Source organism: Denticeps clupeoides, chromosome 4 (genome assembly GCF_900700375.1).
Source record: "Denticeps clupeoides chromosome 4, fDenClu1.1, whole genome shotgun sequence".
NCBI classification, from domain to species: domain Eukaryota; kingdom Metazoa; phylum Chordata; class Actinopteri; order Clupeiformes; family Denticipitidae; genus Denticeps; species Denticeps clupeoides.
Window position 1 is genome coordinate 12,741,367 of NC_041710.1, and position 19,345 is coordinate 12,760,711.

General features: G+C 39.9%; 2 protein-coding genes across 4 annotated transcripts; both read right to left on the reverse strand.

Moving 5' to 3' along the window:
• Positions 1 to 1,958: 1,958 nt before the first annotated feature.
• On the reverse strand, positions 1,959 to 9,803 carry cers4b (ceramide synthase 4b). Of its 3 annotated transcripts, none has more exons than XM_028976772.1 (11): positions 9,606 to 9,803; positions 8,723 to 8,927; positions 7,804 to 7,924; positions 6,461 to 6,579; positions 6,313 to 6,370; positions 5,951 to 6,001; positions 4,080 to 4,172; positions 3,542 to 3,670; positions 3,297 to 3,403; positions 2,984 to 3,140; positions 1,959 to 2,590 (listed from the first exon to the last, which is right to left on the reverse strand). In XM_028976772.1, exons 2-11 carry the CDS (start codon positions 8,890 to 8,892, stop codon positions 2,393 to 2,395), a joined length of 1,203 nt encoding a protein of 400 aa, XP_028832605.1. In that variant the 5' UTR covers positions 8,893 to 8,927; positions 9,606 to 9,803; the 3' UTR covers positions 1,959 to 2,392. The 3 variants fall into 3 exon arrangements, with proteins under 3 accessions (XP_028832605.1, XP_028832604.1, XP_028832603.1); XM_028976771.1 differs by having other exon boundaries at positions 9,581 to 9,803; XM_028976770.1 differs by having other exon boundaries at positions 9,567 to 9,803.
• Positions 9,804 to 15,974: 6,171 nt separating this feature from the next.
• On the reverse strand, positions 15,975 to 19,004 carry ctxn1 (cortexin 1). Its single transcript, XM_028976455.1, has 2 exons — positions 18,940 to 19,004; positions 15,975 to 17,585 (listed from the first exon to the last, which is right to left on the reverse strand). The coding sequence occupies exon 2, from the start codon at positions 16,850 to 16,852 to the stop codon at positions 16,586 to 16,588; it is 267 nt and encodes an 88-aa protein (XP_028832288.1). The 5' UTR covers positions 16,853 to 17,585; positions 18,940 to 19,004; the 3' UTR covers positions 15,975 to 16,585.
• Between the last annotated feature and the right edge of the window lie 341 nt (positions 19,005 to 19,345).

Here is a 19,345-nt window from a genome sequence, read left to right on the forward strand (position 1 = left end):
CATTTGCTTCCAGAGCTCTTATATCAACAGAAAAGTCTTATGTGCAGACAAAAAGAGTGTCTAAGCATTGTTGTTGCATGCCACTGCTATATGAACACCCTGGCAGAAAAGTTTTATGTGCAGATTGAAAAAGAGTTTCACAGCATTGTGTTTGCATGGCCTGATCACAGCAGAGACCAGTCATAAACATCAGATCTCCATATTCAACAAAGCTCTTCTCAGTGCCCTCTTCTCAAGAGGCTTCAGAGCAGGCTCATGACTAACAAAACTTCAGCCTGAGGGCCTGAAATGTTTATCAGGAGCTGTAGCCTGATGAGCAGTGTAATGCTATATATATATATAAGCAGTGTAATGGCCTACTGGAAATATGCTATATGCTCTATGCATTGTGATTGTGACACTGTGGTTGTCATTGTGACACTGCATTTAACCCATCATCATTGTACGTATAGATGTACGTATACACTCGAGTCACATACTGTCAAATCCATAAATATTGGGACATCAATACAATTATAATCTTTTTGGCTCTATAAACCACTATAATGGACCAGATTATGGAACATCTGAGCAGCCAATTGTCCCATTATTTTTGGTCTCTTAAAAAGTGTGACATATACAAACTGTTGTAATTCCTACACTGTGGAATATCAAATACCCTCAAATTAAGCCTGATAATCTGCAGTTAAAGTACATCATGGTTGAGATAAACATGCAGGGAGAGATAAAAGACTTTGTGGGTTCCTGTTCAGCCTGAAATGAATATGCACACACTACACAACAGACCATGGCAAATTCTGAGCATGGACCTGTTCAGCAACTGGCAATCTCCTTACTGTAGACCATTAATCACACTTCTGTGAGACTGAGCTCTTCCCTGGCCTGACTGCAGAGAGAAACAACTGGCCAAGATCTTCATTGACCAGTCTGACTGGGACCTGCCAGGGCTGGAGGTTGGAGACACTGTAAGAATGAAGCTTCTGCCGGGTGAGAATTCAGGCCTATAGAGGGTTGGAGCCAGCCTCTGCAGAGCAGCACTGAGATCTTACATGGTGGCTGTCGACGGCAGCGCCAACAAGTCCTGCAGGATAGTTTCCCACTGATGTGACTGAGTTCTGTCTGGTTCATACCAGGGGGCCCTGGTTTAAGTTTCGTGTTGATGTTGAATGTTATGTGAGGTTGTGGATATGGAACACAACTTAAAAGATGAGAGAGGTTTGTAATTTTTTTTATCATAGGTACACTTGAACTGTGCACGGCAGAATGCAAAAAAAATCCAAGCAAGAATTTATTTGTATAATGGTGTATTATACAAAACATGTATTTGGTCAATAGCAAAACTTCACCTCAATACTTTGTAATGTAACCTTGGTTGGCAATAACAGAGGTCAAATGTTGCCTTTAGGCCTTCACCAGATTTGCACACACTGTAGCTGGTATTTTGGCCCATTTGTCCATGCAGATCTTCTCAGTAGCTTTGATGTTTTGTTGCTGTTACTGGGTACAGTTTATCTAGGCCACTCCATAACCATGTAATGCATTTTCCATAGCCACTCTTTTGTTGACAGGGTGATGTGTTTGGGATCATTGTCATGCTGGAACATCCAGCCATGTTTCATCTATAATTCTCTCACTGATGGAAGGAGGTTTAAAATACATGGCCCCATTCATCCTTAGTACAGGTCAGTGGTCCTATCCCTATTTCAGAAAAGCAGCCCCAAAGCATAACTGGGATGCAACTCAGCATTCTTGCTCCTCCAAACACAAGTTCTATTTTGGTCTATTTTCATCTGACCACATGACATCCTCTTTTCTGCACCATATACAAATAAAAAAAACATACAATGTGATTTCACAGTTGAAGTGTACGATGGAAATTTCAGACATAATTACATAAACGGTGGCTGGCAAATACTTTTTGCCCCGCAATATGGACCAGAAACTCATTTGGATGGATGTGTCATTATGAAAAAACTATTTTAATTTTAATTCTTTATTCTTGACATATGTTTGCTTACACAAGACATTATAAATGATAAATAAACTATACATTATACATTAGGAACATGGTAAGGAAAAAAAAAACAAAAATAATATGGTAGACATTATAATGGTCAGTATCTAAATACTGATGATCCACACTTCAACTCAAAAAAGTCAAGAGAAAAAGGCAGCAAACCATACACAGTGTTTTGAAGTCTCAAAAGTGTTCAAATTCAACAAATTCATAATCATAACAAATCAAATCATAACTTTTTTCATTCAGCAAAGCATAAAGTTTACCTTTGTCTTTTCAGTCTGTCAAAAATAATAAACATAGATGCAGAGGCATCTACCATTCACAAGGAGAAACAATGCAACGCTCTTCAGATGGTGTAGTGCTCATGAGCATCTAACGGGATTTGGGAAGAGTGTTGCAGGAGGAGTTGGCCCTCTGGTGTGTGAGGTTGTTCAGGACGCAGCTGCTTGTCAGCATTGTCAGTTTAGAGTTCAGCATGACCTCTCTTTTGACCCAGGATGGCTGCTCTTCCTCATCACAATCATCTTCCTCTACCTCACTTTCTTCATCACTACGTTCATCTTTGTCCAACTGGGAACACAATTGTGACATTATTTAAAAATAATTAAAGTAACATAGCTGGTAATAGCCACTAATTTGCATAAGACTGTAGGGATGTGTGACAGGGAAAAGATGGACTCAAAAACTTATATCCAGGGGGATTTAATAATAGATTAAACAGGGCCCTCACACATCACAGGTTAAAAGACAAATGACAGTAGATTCATAGATGAACACAATTAGGTAATCAGGGCGCACAAGACAGAGAACACAAAACAGGGATCTGGAGGACCAGGAAATGTCAGGAGATAATAGTTCAAATAATTTCACTAAAATCATATATTAAAGTTCACAACAACTGTAAGTCATATATTTTGCTGCTTTATTTCTATATATAAATGAATAAACAGAATTTCTACCCACCTTTCCCAAAAAAAGAAACTTGTAGACCATTCGCAGAATCAGCCAGGCCCAGAACATATGGAGCATTTGAAGCACCAGGAGTAAGGCATTGAAGAAGTAGTAACCAACAAAGGGCTGAAATCTTTCCATGGACAAAACCAGTGTAGTGTGGATTATTCTAAACAAAATGAATAGAAAAGTCATCAGTGGTGGAACCTCTGCAGTACGCCGTTTCACATTTTCATCTTTTGTCCACTAGATGCTACTAGACATTCATAAACCCACATACCAAGACATCCATCTTTTAAAGTTTCTTAAAAAGTTTGAATCTCACTTGCTGGGAAATATCACCAAACGGGTGACCAGGAACATGACTGCAAAGACCACAAAGAGGGAGTCGCATGTCTTCTTCCAGCCAGCATAATTAAACATCTTTGCAGACTGAACCAGGAGAAAGTAAAGAAAAGTACATATTGGATACAGTCAGTGGGGTAACTGTAATAGTATTCAGTAAATATCATGCTATTTGTAATCATCTGTACTTTATTCCAAAAAATGCACACCCTGCTCATACTCAACCTCAAGCAAGAAGTCTGAAGAGTCATGGACAAGCATGACGAGAGTTCCAACACGGATATAGTTTGAGCAGTAGGAAAATCCAAGGAGGAAAATGGTCGCAAAATGGTGAATGATCTGTTCTTTGAAGTCCTATTAAAAAGTTCATTATTAACATGATATTATAATTTTTTTCTTTTTTTATTCAAAGTCATTTACAGATGAGGACTACAAGCAAGGGTAATGATGAGGGCAGACAAAATGCTGCTCAATTCAAAAAATGAAAAAATGACTTAAACATAGTTTATCGTATTTTTTTTGCAACAGATCGTTTTTGTTTTCATTTAAGACATAGACCTTTAATTTAGCAGGTATTACGCAAACATAGTTTTGTTGTGCATATATAATACATATTACACTTATTAGAGTGTAAATGGTCGATGCATAGAATTAGCATAACAAAATAATTGTTATTAATGGCTAATGACCTGTGGGTGAACAAAGTACTTTCTGTCATAATAACTTCAACTTGCTGTTTTATGATAAAAAAAAAAGCTCTTACTTTGCGCTTGACGTCCACTGACACACAGAGCAGCAGCGACCAGTAGAAACCCAGTTCAAATAGGTAATACCAGTAATGAACGTTTTCCACAGGCTACGGGAAACAGAAGTAGAAAACATTCATAGTTTAGTATGAGATGTAAACGCATGACTAAAAACATACAATTAACACCATATCTCCATGGGTTCAAACAGGTTTAGTTCAGTCAATATCAGCAGAAGTGCCAGGTAACAATAAGACAAATGTAATTGATTCATGGCCTTTTGAGATATAACCAGAACTGCAGATACAGCCAAATGTAAAATTAAAAAACATTATACCATACACAATACAGGCACAATAATGTCTGACTTCCTGCTTTACTGTTAAAACTGATATCCTTCTGCACTAAACCTATATGAGAGGACGAGTTCACTCACAATTCGAATCATTTGTAATAACAACATCTGACCCTGTGTGACCTTTGGGACATGCTCTGCCCTCTCCAGTGTCCACTCACGCATAGTGCACTTAGCCCTGATCAGCTGAGCATGAAGGGTAAAAGCATCAAATTCCCTTTGAGGTGAAAATGTGTTCCCTGCCCTCAGACTGCAGTTCTCTTTAGTCTCATGGGGCTGAGGATGATTAAGATCTACTCATTTAGGCTGAAATAAATGTTTCAACTATTGGTTTTGTCAGTTATGCTGAGAAACCTTTTAGCTGATCCCTCGGATTGATCATTTACCTGATTCCTGCCCTGCAAGATGTATAAGTAACTTTATTGATCCATTGTACATTGGAAATCGCTCATTCAGACTGGGTGTGTAAACCACCGGAACAGCATTACTTGAGGCAATTTTGGGTAAGTGCCTTGCCCAAAGAATCAACAACAAATTTTTTCCTGCTAATACAATGTTAGCATAGTGTTGTGTATTTATACATTCATGTTCTTGTTTTATCTGAATGCTGAACTGAACTAGACATTTTACAAATGATGAAGCCTCATTAGTTTACGACATGGCTGCTCCATACCGATCCATGCCGTTTGCCCCATTCGTTCTGCACATGAACAAACTTGCACAGTCATAAAAGCTCTGGAATGGAACAGCCTTAGAGTCAAGATTGTAACAAATAAATATAGTCTAATATGAATAGAATGGTGGCCTATTTATCAAAATCAAAGGTGCAGTGGTGAAGATGTCCATTTGTTTTACTTCATAATGTAATTAGATAAACTCCAAATATGAACTATAGTTCATATAGTGAAATGGATGAACTGAAGTGAGAACTGATGTAGCACAGCGTCTACAGCAACCTAATGGCTGCATATATAGTACAGGCCAAAAGTTTGGACACACCTTCTCATTCAATGTGTTTTCTTTATTTTCATGACCATTTACATTGGTAGATTCTCTCTGAAGGCATCAAAACTATGAATGAACACATGTGGAGTTGGACAGTATGTACTTGGCCTCCACAGTCACTGGACCTGAACCCAATCGAGATGGTTTGGGGTGAGCTGGACTGCAAAGTGAAGGCAAAGGGGCCAACAAGTGCTAAACACCTCTGGGAACTGCTTCAAGACTGTTGGAAAACCATTTCAGGTGACGACCTCTTGAAGCTCATCGAGAGAATGCCAAGAGTGTGTAAGCAGTAATCAGAGCAAAGGGCGGCTATTTTGAAGAAACTAGAATATAAAACATGTTTGCAGTTATTTCAACTATGAATGAACATGTGTTCATTCATAGTTTTGATGCCTTCAATGAGAAGCTACCAATGTAAATGGTCATGAATAAAGAAAACACATTGAATGAGAAGGTGTGTCCAAACTTTAGGCCTGTACTGTAGGAACTTTACATTTAAAAGAAGGCATAAAATGGATATATGTATACCTGTTGGGGGTATCCCCTCCAGCACTCTCTCTGGTCCCAGAACCAAGGCGTCTAAATATGAGACATAAAGAGAGAGCAAGAGAATTACTAAAAGTTTTCCAAAGAAATGGAATGTAATATTGTTATCTGATTATTTACTTGGTTTTTAATGTTTGTGCTACATGCATTTTATTTAAAGGAATGTAGTGTAGATTCTATTTAGATCACAAATTACAGCTATTAACCTTTTGCATTTTCATGATTTGTAATATTCCTGTTATCGTTTTGGCTGAAACACACTTACTATAATGCTGACTGCTCATTGGCAGAGATAACATAATACAGCCAACATGAGACTGAGCTGAATGGTTAGAAATACTCACACTGATCAAAGACGCAAGTCCAGCAGTGAATGATATCATATAGAAGACAAATCTCCAACTGTAACACGTATAAGTTATAATGTAAAACAGAAGTGACCACATGACACGCTCACGCACACACACAAAACAAGCAGTAAAACACATGTACCAGGCCTCACAGAACTTCTTGGTGCTACTAGGTCGGTCCTGATCTCGCCGGCGACGAAACCACACCTCTACCCGCCTCTGGGTGAAACCCGTCTGTTTCATGAGAACCGTTATCTCCCCCTGAAAACAAAGGAAACACTATATTATTTTGCAACAGGTTTATTTGACATGCTCAGTTTTACAAGTGGGGGTTTAATGATTTACTCTGTGGGATTAGGGACACTCAGGAAGTTTACAACCACCACAAATTCAATCTTACGAAAAAATGCAGTTAATCTCAGTAATGATGGATCAGGAGAAGACTAAATAAACCCTTGAAATGCTAATGGAAATAACAGCAGGATGCAGGCCTGGTAATAGTCCTTAATTGCTATTTACTGAAGGAAGAAACGCTTCTCCATGGTTCTTTCTTTGCTTTGTTAATGTGTTTTGTTTGCTGTACTTACCTCATTGTATTAAAAAATCCTCACTCAACCCTTACACGAAAAGAGCTTCAAGGTAATCCCAAAAAATATTTTGGATTACTCAGCATAACTACCCAATGTTTATCTTGACGCTTTCAACCAAATTAGAATAATGAATGAGTTTAAATTGTAAAGGTGATCATGAGAGGAAAAAAATGTAATAATGTGCATTCTGTAACAACATGTCGGAATGCATGAGCATTCACAACTTATATCCACTGCTGGCTCAAGTGGTTCAGCAACTGCCTGCCCTTTTAAGTGTCTGTGGTCTATGGTGGCACGGAAATGTCACAAGATAGTCACCAGGAACATGAGAACTTCATGCCTGAGAGCTTGCATGAAATTGGTTAGTTGGTAAGAAAATCCCTTTAAATTTGCAAACCGAATGCCAATAATAATACTTATTCTCATATGTACCTAGTCACACATTACTAATTAACAACAGTGTTAACCAATTTGCCAAGAGTGTTCAAACTGAACAAAGAGTTCAGTTCTTTGAACAGCATAAACTTTTGCTTTGTTTGTGGTTGTTTTGATTACGACAGAATGTGCATCCAGAAAGTATTCACAGCGCATCACTTTGTTCCAAATTTTGTTACGTTACAGCCTTATTCCAAAATGGATGAAATGCATTTTTTACTCTACAAAACACCCCATAATGACGATGTGAAAACTTAAGGTTTTGGCAAATTTATTACAAATAAAAAAATATTTTGTAGATTTGAGTTCCTACACTGTACATGGGGTCAGATCCATAAAAGAGTAGGTGTGTTTTTGTTCGGATAAAGTACTCCCATAAGCAGCTTCTTCCTTCTCTGTTAACTGCTCAGTTCATTTTCTCCGAATCAGCTTGTGAATTGTTGGGGGCTCTGCAGCTAACCTGAGCTGGTTGCCGTCGGCGATGCTCTATGTAAAAGGCCTCCAGTTTTGGAGAAGGGGTGGCTGCCAGCCGTTTTCGATCTTTAACCCCGAGGTATCTGCTTAAAGGTACTGCCACATGCCTAGAGAGGACAAACAGACATCAAGAGCTGCAAAATAATGAATGTCAATTTAAAATGACACAGACAATTATTTGTGTCATACTGGGTGCAGGTATAACATTTCTGTCTTCTCATGTTTCTCTAGCAAACTAGCTGCTATATTATTCCAAACCTCCATACTGCCCCTCCCAAAGATGTCTGCATGCATACATACACACAATATGTAGTAAATATGCATTATGACCCCTTCACTCACAGATAATTATAATAAGTACAAATTCATGTACTAAACAAACTATGCAGTTAAAACAACTGTAAATAAACAGTTTTGCACTCTTTGTTTTTTCCTTTATAATTAAAACTAACCAACATGTAGATGCTTATTTCTATTAATAACATCTGGGGGATAATTAGATGAACAAAACAAGCACACACACATGGCCGCTGTGCGGTAGCCTGCTGTTCCTGTTCTCGATTACACCATGCAAATACACAAGCACAGCACAGTGAACTCCCCAGGCCCCGCCTTATGTTTCACAGTTCCCCTCGCCATCCCCGCTGTCAGCCTCGCACACCTGCACTCCTCCTGCTCAGCCTGGCCTCTCGGTGACATGGCTGAGCATATGCCAGGCGCGCCGGGTCAGCGGTTCAGATTTGGGCCAGCCTTTCGATAAATTCACTGCACCTCAGCAGCTATATCAAAAGTTGTTTAAGTTCAATTTAACACCAATTAGTGTTCAAACTTGGTGAAATGTTTTTTTGTCAAATATCTAAATATGTGATGTATCACAACACCTTGGCTGGGTTGCCAGGGGTTACCTTTCAAAAACAAAGCGAATGGCGATGAAAGAAAAAGCCAGGGGCAGGCAGAGGAAGAGGTCTCGTGGGAGGGGAATGTGTGACCCCTCCATCCCTCTCATATCCTCCCAGCTGATCCCCGGGGGAAGCCAGTATTCCTGTCTCCAGAGCCACTGATCCAACACGTCCATCCTGGAAGCAGGAGGGACGAACCAGTGGTAAAGCCCTGCGTATAAAACACAACAGAAAGATTTAGGCTGTGCGACAGACACGGCACACTGAATAATTTCATCTGTAATGAATTACCGCTAAATATCAATCTCACCCATACTTATTCAAAAAATTGCAAAAATGTGCATGTTTTTTTTTTTTAAGAATGCAAACAGGCACAATGACTGTTTACAAGACACAATCTCACTCTCCGATCTGATCTCAATACAGCACACATACACATACTTTTTGTTCAGTGAGTATTCAGTACCATTAACCAGGTCTGTGGAAACAGACATAAAAAAGGAATTTACATTTGAAAGACTTCAGACTTAAATGGAAGTACAGTTATCATATAAAGCCCATTTATTGTAAACCAGGAGGAATGGCAGCTTTTGGCAAGAAATAAAGGAAGATACATTAGCCAGAAAATTCTCAATACTTCTATTGTATTGCAATTTGTTTGCTAGACAGTTTTGTTCACAATAAGTTCATTATCCTCTCCATAAGAATACTGCTGTGCATTGTTGTTAATGTCCAAGACATGTGTGTATATATAATAAATTATATAAGGTCCACGAGACATATATAATACATTCTATACTTACTGGTATTTTACAATAATAATTTTTTTTTTTTTACTCTAGCCTCTTACCCTGGGGTCCACACCTGAGACCCACTCCCTTCAGCACACCTGTACTCCCACGCTGTCCTCTGCCCGTTCAGCTCCTGTAGAGTTTTATTCCCGTGTTCTCGGGTGGTGATGAGGAGGAAGATGCGTTAAGAGAGGAAAACAAAACGAGAGAGAGAGAGAGAGAGAGAGAGAGCAGCACCAGAAAACTGAGCTGCGAGGAAGGGTTAGGTGTTTTTGGGAACTTGGTGGCAGCGGACCTCCCTTTGTTCCCGTGGGTGTGATCGTGCGCGCTCCCGCTGAGACGTGAAGCGCACCTGCGATGCTGGGACCGTGATGACGTAACAGCCACCGGCTTATCACCTGCGCGATGTACCTGGCTGATAAGATGCTGTCTGACGCGACTGCATGGAGGACACTGGGTTAAAGACCCATGTAAAAGAGATAACTTCCAAACACATTCTTTCAATAGCTTTTGTAATTGTGCACTGTAATTCCAAACATTTGCCATTTTCAGTTAATTGAATTTCAGGCCTGAGTGTTGTCACGATAAAACACACCCAGGATGTCTTTGGAGTGTCAATAACTCCGCAAACATTAACCACCTCTTGCTAGGATTGCCTAAACATGGCTCTTCCGTTGTATAATTTATGAAGTGAATGACGACACTGAGGTGTCCAAAGCGGTTACTGTCATCTAGGGTTTGCAGCCATGATAATCACTGACTCTCTCTCTCTCTCTCTCTCTCTCTATATATATATATATATATATATATATATACACACACACACACACACACACACACACACACACATATTCTGGCGTGTCTTGAAGGTGCCACACCTGTGTGATGTCCATTTTTTGTTTTCTGTGTGAACAGACACGTGCTCAATTATCAGTGTATGTTGTTTGACACCGTGGGGGTGAGAGTTTTAAATTGTGAAGATAAGAGCCCAGACTGTCTCCAGATGCATTCTTTGTTCATTGGATGCCGTTCTTCAGATTCCTTGCAGTGTTGTGTTGTTTATGTACAATTGATAATATCTACCAGCATTTGAGGAAACATCTGGTTGGGTTTTTTTTGCTAAAGTCTTAAAAACTTTCACTTACAGATACACGTTCACACATTTACACCAGTCACCTCGTCCAGTCCTGGCTCAACCTCAAAACCTCCCTATTTCCATATTTCTGCTGGTTCCCTCTGACATCTTCTCTGGTGCCAGGTGGGTACGAGCCAAAGAGAACACAGGGGTTTGGCGGTGACTACCTGTGTGAGCAGCTTTGTTCATACATGCCAGAGAAAAAGCCTATAGTAGAAATGCCTGAGCCAGTCTCAGAGCAGCACGAAACACGAATTCCCAGGTGGGGTTTGAAATATGCACCCTTCACAGTGACACTTTTATGAAATTTTCAGCGCACTGTACTAAATCTTGCTGCGTACAGTCCTGTCACTGCTCCAATGCTGTACAATAGTAATTCACCCAGGCAGAAAACTTTTTTCTCCCTGTGCCCCGCTAATGAGCGAGGAGGGGCAGATTGCATAGGGTAAGCTACCCACTGAGTTTAATTGAGCACACAAGGGAACCCGCTTTAATTGGATGACTCATCTGTTCTCGATCTTTAACAATATCACAAAGGGTCTTGTTCATTTCAAGTCCTGCATTCACCGCATTTGAAAAGAAGGGACACAAAGGCATAAGTATTAACATTTTTAATTGGAACATGTTCTGTCAGGCCGAGATATCTGATTTGCTGCATTGGCACAAAACGCTGAATTTCCTCTTCTGCTGGAAGCAATCACACTTTACAAAGCCTCTACTAAATTGCTTTTATCTGTGGTAATGTTGAGTGGTGGGTTATGCCACTCATGCTAGCAATCTCTTTATTTCTCAGTGGAGAAGGAAAACAAGTCTGGGGGAATAATCCATAAATGTTTATCTCAGGTCCTAAGAGGTGTGTGCCAAGTATAAACTTCCACTTTGTTAAATTGATGTTTTATGCATTTTCTTGTTGTGATTCACCCAGAGCTCTTCGGACGTCCTCCTGTATCCCCTTCCTCCTTCCAAAATATATTTCACGTGAGGATAACTGGTCATGGACTGCATAAAACCTGGTCAATGTTTGAAGTTATCAGTTATGTTTTAATGAACATTATATTAATGCATTTCATAAGATGAGTGTTTTTTTAGAAATGTGCTACATCCAGAAGGGGGCATAATAGAGTCAGGGTTTATTAAGACAGTAATGTTGACTGAAGGCTGGTTAACGGAGATATTGCCGCTCAAAAAACAGGTAGGATTCCTACGATTTATTCCCAGATCATGGACACACATAGAGCCTCTGTATCTGATATTCAGGAACAATGGGAGAATGATCTGGGGACCCCACTGTTATCATTCATTTGCTGTACTGTATGTACTGTAATATGTTTAACACAGTTCAAGGTCTTACACTGGTTACATTTCTCTAAAGACAAGCATGCAAAAATATTCCAAGATTTAAGTACTTTATGTGATAAGTGAAATCAGGCTCCAGGAACCATCTATCCTCTCCACAGATTGCTCAGTTTAGGAGGCCAGCCAGCTCTAGGAAGAGTTTTGAGCTTTATGGCAAAAGCTGTGACAACTTATGTACATGTGCTTTGTCAATTTTTTGTTTTTAATCATTTTCACATTGTCATTATGGGGTGTTGTGTGTAGAATTTTAAAAAATGCATTTAATCAATTTTGGAATATGGCTGTAACGTAACAAAATGTGGAAAAATGTATGCACTGTGACCAGGAGTGCTGTGGAAATGAGATGACACAACTCCTTTAAAAGGGCAAGAAGGTCACCCCCAGGTCTCTCAGTCATTGCAGACCAGCCACTACCCCTCTTTACGATCCCAAATTGCCCTCCTGCTCTCACAGCTGACTGGACCTGCTGTGGAATGGGCAGCACCACCCATTAGATGGCCTTCATATGCAGAGCTACAATCATCCTTCTGCCATCCGGACGGTGTGGAGGACGTCTCATTCCAGCTGTAACACCTGCGGCAGGGCTCCTCATCAGTCAGCCAGTTCACTGCCAGATTCAGGGCCCTGCCTGCCAGCTGGAAGCCCACGCCTTCTGGGTGCTCTATTACAAAGGCCTGGCTCCCAGGAGTCGCTGCGAGATGGTCAGCCGGGAGATCCCTCACTGCTCTCACGAAGACCTCTGTACCCATCCTCCAAAACCCAGACCCTGCAGTCCCGTTCCTCGTGGAAGAAGATGCGTCAAATGTGAGTGCTGGCGCCATCTTGTCACAACGCGGTCCTGACCAGAAACTGCATCCATGCTCAGGTAAGTTTACTCTCATGCAGCACAATATGAACGTGGGGAACGTGAACTGCTGGCAGTCAAGTTATATTCCATTCTGTCTTACTGCCCCGGCAGCCATAACACCAAAGCTGACGCTCTATCATGCCAACATGTGACATGCCATTTCCAGACATGCCATTCATTTTCAACCCTGCTAAATCATGTGTTCTAGTCATACATTCAACAAAATCTGGGGCTCTTTTGTACAACATGTAAATATGCTATATTTATATATATAAAATATAGTTCTTCCATCTATACCAAATTTTATGATGCACACCTTTGTTTCTTCATTTTGGTCTTGTTTTTGTCGTGTAAGTGTTATGTTTTAAAAAAAGAAATTGCTGCTCAGTAATAGTTTTGTTGATTCACAAGTGCTGCTAAATAGCTAATAACATGCCCTTTCAATCAGTTGTTACAGGGGCAGTCCTCCTGGGGTTAAAGGTGTCTTGCTCAGGGACGCAATGGTAGTTAGTGGGATTTGAACTTGTGACTTCTGGATCACAGACAAGTGTGTTATAGATCTGTTGTTTCCCAACCCTGGTCCTGGAGGAACGTCTGCCAGTACGTTTTCAATCCAACCAACATGGCTTCACAACCTGCCACCCTCATTATTAGGCCATTAAGAAACGGCCTAATTAAGTTACAGTTGGCGCAAAGACGTTTTGGCGGACATTCCTTCAGGACCAAGTTTAGGAAACACTGTTATACTTCTGCCACCCATGCAATAGAACATATCTGTGTTTTATTAATAGAAGGTCATTTTATAAACTTAATTCTGAAACCATACTTTAATGATCACATGCTCAGCAATTTACACTAATCTTTGGCCCCAAATTATTCAGGCAGATTGAACATCAAACCTTGTGTTGTTGGCATGTATATTAAGCATTCAAAAGGCAGACTCTACTCCATGCTGAACACATAAATTAGAGAACAGTGTGTTTTTACGGCCTCCCAATTCATTATTTAATTGATTGCATTTGACTATAAATCTCAGAGTTATTGATGAGTGCAAGAGAAGGAAGAAATCCATCTTGGGCTCCAGAATGTCATGTGGACCAGTACAGCTAAATTAAACTGGGGAACATGATCTGAATGCTGCACCCCTTGTCAATTAAAATGAGGAAAGTTGAATTTAGGCAATGCAACTGGAGCACTCACGGCATAGTAATGCCTCTGTATCTGCTAGGGTACTTTGTGTCTGGCAGTGTCAGCAGATGACATGCTGGCTTCTTAAATATTGAGCATGTTTATGCTCCATGACGCCCTAAACTGGGGTGCTTTTACTTCCACAACAAAGAGAAACAATTGCAGTTATTTCAATGGCAGATACCCCCCAACCCCCACAAAAACAAATCCTGGTCATGGTCTGTAATGTTGTCCAAAAATGAAAGAAACTATAAGAACTATAAAATCTTGGTTTATTTTTCATGTTAAAGTGCCTTTTAAATAAAAACAGACAGTTTTTTGTAAGTAATTTGTCAAGTGTATTTTTTGTTGATTTATGTTTTATGAAGAGAAGCAACTTTCAGTTGCAAATCTTCAATATAACAACCCATATGGCTTTGAATACCTCAAGGAATGCTAGCGTTCACTAGCATTAGCAGCAATCAGTTAATATTACTAACAGTAACTTACACCTACAAATAATGTTACCTTTGATATTCAGATAATGTTTATTACATTCACACTCAAAAAAAAAGGATTTTAAAGCACATTGCATTGAAATGTACATGGATTGCCTCATACTACCTGTATGTTAGTGTAGCTAGCATCTTTAGGTAACTACGCTCATTTATTTTTGTTGATTTGTTTATTTTTAATCTAATGCTATTTAATTCTAAAGCAATACACTGAAAACGGTACCATGCTTTAACTACTCAAAATGTGATCGACATTCACTGCATTTACTAAAAATCAAGATGTGGTCATGCCAATTTTTGTGTTTTATCTGTTTTTTACCCTGTATGTATAACAGTATAACTCAATAAACAAGAGAAGCTAATAGAAAACAAAAATTAAGGTTCTGAATTCTTTAGATTACAGAAATATAAGCCTGCTTGTGATGCTTTTTTAATTCTTAAAAAAACTTTATAAAACGTGCAACCACTTCCACCTCGTATTGTAGCTGAAATCACAAACAGTTTTCTGTTTAACTCTGACCTCATTATAGTGCTCTATTAATAACTTCTAATTAAACAAGAAGATCACAATTCTGTCTAAAAAGTGAAGCAAAATTTGGCTTTCTGATTCAAATGTACAATTGTGCGCAGAATGTGTCCTTGGTCACATAATCACTTATTAATTATTGCTATTATTGCTAACTTAAAATTTCAGTTGCACAAGAGTATAATAATGTAGGAGGTGTGTTTATAGCATCTTCATACCACCCTGTAATCATGTGCTTAAATTCCCCCCAAAAATATGTACAAAGCTTTGAAACATCGAAGGTAGTCGGTGTTGCCTGGTGCAGGCTCCTATTCTCATGTGTGGACAAAAAAACATCCCTCAGTCAAGGACACAGTTGTGTTGATGGATTAGGGTGGCAGTGTGGGTGGCATACACTCAAGTTTACCTGCAGTGGGGTCCCAGCAGGACTGAACCCATGTGCAAAGGTCATGGTTAATGTGTTTGGGTGAAGCGCCTGTGTCAAAGTAACTTCTTTTCTGTTTTGCATAAGCTATTTTAGCTTCAGTGAGTTTTCATTCGGCTCATGCTCTCCTGGTGCCTGGTTTGTAGGTTACAAAACTACAGCTCTAATCTTGCATAATCCTCCAAGGCAACATCCAAAAAAACACACACATCCTGACATGTGATTGCCAAAATGATCATTTATGTTTGCTTTATTCTTGGGTTATTGGATTGACCAGGGCTTGTGTGATAAATGAATGGATGGGAGAATAAATGTTTGATGAGTGAATGAGTGTGTCAGCCAAAAGTGTCAGGCCTGAGTTAAGGCAAGAGCTGTAAAAATTGATCCCAGGCAGTAGAGAAGAGCCTCATTGAGTTTTAAGGTTGGGTTAGCCTGCTACACACACACACACACACACACACAAAATCACTCTCAGAGGTCACAGTAGTTTGGTCTGCAGAATAATGTACAACTTTATCAAACATGGACACAGCAAATTACAAATATTGCATAATAGCAGTCAGAAGTAGAAATTTAATCCCAACTCCGGAAAAGTGTGCATTCTACAATCATGTCCATTAAAATTCTCCAAGCTTTCTGACGGCAAATACATGGATAACCTGAGAAGAACATTCAAATGGTCTGTAATCATGTTAAAAAAGATGTGTAATAGATTACAATAAAAAGAAAATAAACAAAATGAAAAGAAAAAGGCACTGCTGAAATATAAATCTTACAGATTATTTGCCTTATCTACAACAGAAGGTTGGAGCATGGTTTATGAACAGCAGGAAGTTAACACCCTGGAGATAATGTGGCTTTTGGAGGCATAGAAAGACTCATACCATGTCATAAACAATAAAGATTCTAGATTCACCAAAAACAATAAAAGAACACAGAAAAAGGAAAATCGACAGGAACATTATTTTCAACTTGTAAAAAGGCTTCCACCAATAAACTCAGTCCTGACAGTTGTTATTCATGTATAGTACACACACACATACACACCAAGGTTTGTAATAACCTGGTGTTTTGCACTGTTTTGGCCAGTGCACTGATAATCTCCATTCTATACCAGTGCATAGTCAAACTGCCCTCTCTCCAGCTCATCCTTGTGCTCGTTCCAGGAAGATGCTGGCATGCTGCTGTAAGGGTCCAGCAAGATGCGGAAGCATCGCACCAGCAGGAAAACCAGGACAACTAGCAGGAGACCCACGAAGCACAGAGCGGTGCTCTGCTCGGTGTCTCCCACCTCGGGTGTCCCAACCGATGTGGCCTTGGGCAGGGGGGAGCCCAGAGAAGACAGCTCATAGTCCAACATCGGCGCATCGCTCATCTTAACAGGCTGCGGGCTTCCCAGAGCCTTGTGGAACTCCCTCTTAACCTCCAGGCAGGCTGATTAACTGGACCTCCAATCACGCCCCAGACCTGCTGCAACATGCTCCCCAGCAGCTGACTGTAGCCGTGGGAACCGTATTCAGGTGTCTGCTGCTGCCAAGTAGGATAATTACAGCCGGAGGGAGAGCAGGAGCAGACACAGACAGGCGGCAGCTGAACGTGAGAGCGGGCTGGGGGAGGCCAGACTTAATGGATCCCTTCGACACACAGGGGACCGGTGGCAGGCTTCTAAATGGAGAAGCTGTTCAGTGGCATTCTCTTAATGAGTTGATCCCCCCTGGGACTTGACACGGGTTTGCAGAGAGGTCCTGATGAGAAGCTCTCAGATTGCTCATTTGTTTGCTTAATACCTGTGATTTTGGCGTTTTAAGTAAAAATCATTTAAGCCAGACCATGTTGCTTTTTATAGAGAACCTGTGTCTCCCGACTCTCAAAACACTTTTTAGAAGGTGACCTTTGTTCCGTTACTGACATTTCAGTCAATAGTCCTAATGAAGGCTCAGATGAGAATTCAAGTTGATTGATTGAGAAGTGGAGGGTGGAAGATTGAACATGCAGCAACATTTCCACATTGTCATCAGGGCTTCTTAAGAAGAAGGTTTCTTACACGTATGTCTCTTGAGAATAGGTGCTGGAAGAGGTTCCATCATGTCTGCGTTCAATTAAGCATCCTACCAAAAAAAAGCATAATGTTTTTATTGCATCCGATCAAAAATGCAAGATGGTAAGTGTGATAACCATGCTGGCAGTTTCAGTTTGAGAAGAACCCTTGCTAAAAGATGTTCATTATGTTTCCATGACTACAATGTGTTTGCGGGAAAAAAAATCCATGTCAGAGCCATTGTGCAAAAGGACCAATTATATAATTTCCTGTCTGTACACAAAGACACGTGGTGTCACAAAAATGTGTTCAGTTACTGAGCAAGTCAAAATGTGTGACATTTGTTCTGATTCCAATTAATTCCAATAATCTTTCTGGCACAGTTTTCACATAATCAAGAAGGCCTTGGGGCTTTCAAAAAAACCTCTTTTCAATTACACATAATTTTTTATTAAAAGCAAAAGAGGAGGCTGTTTCAAAGCAATCACACCCCCCCCCCCAAAAAAAAAAAAAAAAAAAAGCGTTTCAGCCCAAGCCATTCATCTCCTCATGCCATTTAATGGAACTGTTTTACGGCCCTGATACCCGTCAGCAGATTCAGCTCCTTCACTTATGATGTGGCTCTGATTGAAAATATTCAAGGAGTATTCAAGGTTTACATTACTTTGAAATGCAACAGTTTTCTTCAGTGGAAAAAATATATAATGAAGATATTCATTATATTAATGAAGATAAATCTCGATTTCAGCAAATAGACAATGAAAATCTGCTTTATTTTGTATTAAGTAAGAAAAAGTCAACTAAAATTGCACAATAGCATCACAATGCATTAATCTGATCAATTTATATCCTGCCTTTTTATATAAATTATTTTAAAACCTTCAAGAATTTGCATAATCATTCCAAATAATGCTTGTAAAGTATATACCACGTGCCTTCTGGGCACTGATTAATATGTCAGACAAAATGAATGCGAAGACCATAATCATGAACAACCACGCCAGACTGGCATGTACTCTTCAATTACAAAAATATTGACACGAATTGTAACAATGTGTTATTGATTTCCTGTAAAAAAAACTAATGCAAAATCATTAAAACCTTAGTGGAAAGACAACAGGGACCTCAGCTTTATCCGTTTTCCGCCCCTGGACACGGTTTTTGTGTAAACTCACATCAGATCATCAGATCATTTACTCATAAGTATTTCAGACAGGGACGTCTTATAGCTTTTACAACTTTTCTGCTTTTACATTTATTTCTGATATACGTTCTTTTACAAAATAGATGAATTGTACAAAAATCATTACAGTCAATAAAATGCACTTTTGGATTCATCACTTCTAACCAAGTGGTCAGAGTAGGAACAGCCAAGCTTCAGCACCACATCTACCCTCCACACAACAAAATGCAAGGACACTTACGGGTGACGCAGCAGCTCCAGGCGCAGACGCTGGCGCTCCGACTGCGGTTGTGCGCTGCCGCGCCGGACCGCCCGCTTCTGGCTGATGCGCACCGCGGCGCGCCATATACAGAGCAGAGGGCGCTGCAGACTCACGCACCGTGACGCCACATCACTCATCATCAGCATCATCATCATCAGCATCATTGTATTGCCACTGAGGAGTCAACGCCACACGAGAGACATCAACACGAACTACATTACATTGCATTTAATAGAGTTCTTTTCTTGGAATTAATAAGAATACTCAAAAGCATGTAGGTTGAACCTTTTTTTTAAAGGTTTTAGACACTGGAAGTGAAGCAGAAGGCATATTCAAATGAGCATCTTGCCATAACTAATAACAGAGCTTTAGTTATTTGCTATCA

Bases quoted from the DNA above. Each gene is read 5' to 3' on its own strand.
- cers4b (XM_028976772.1), bottom strand. From the start codon at position 8,892: ATGGACGTGTTGGATCAGTGGCTCTGGAGACAGGAATACTGGCTTCCC. The intron at 3,671-4,079 runs GTAAGAGCTTTT...ACTTTTTAATAG, and splicing joins CAGTGGACGTCAAGCGCAAA to GACTTCAAAGAACAGATCAT. The intron at 2,591-2,983 runs GTGGGTAGAAAT...TTGTGTTCCCAG, and splicing joins AGTTTCTTTTTTTGGGAAAG to TTGGACAAAGATGAACGTAG.
- ctxn1 (XM_028976455.1), bottom strand. From the start codon at position 16,852: ATGAGCGATGCGCCGATGTTGGACTATGAGCTGTCTTCTCTGGGCTCC.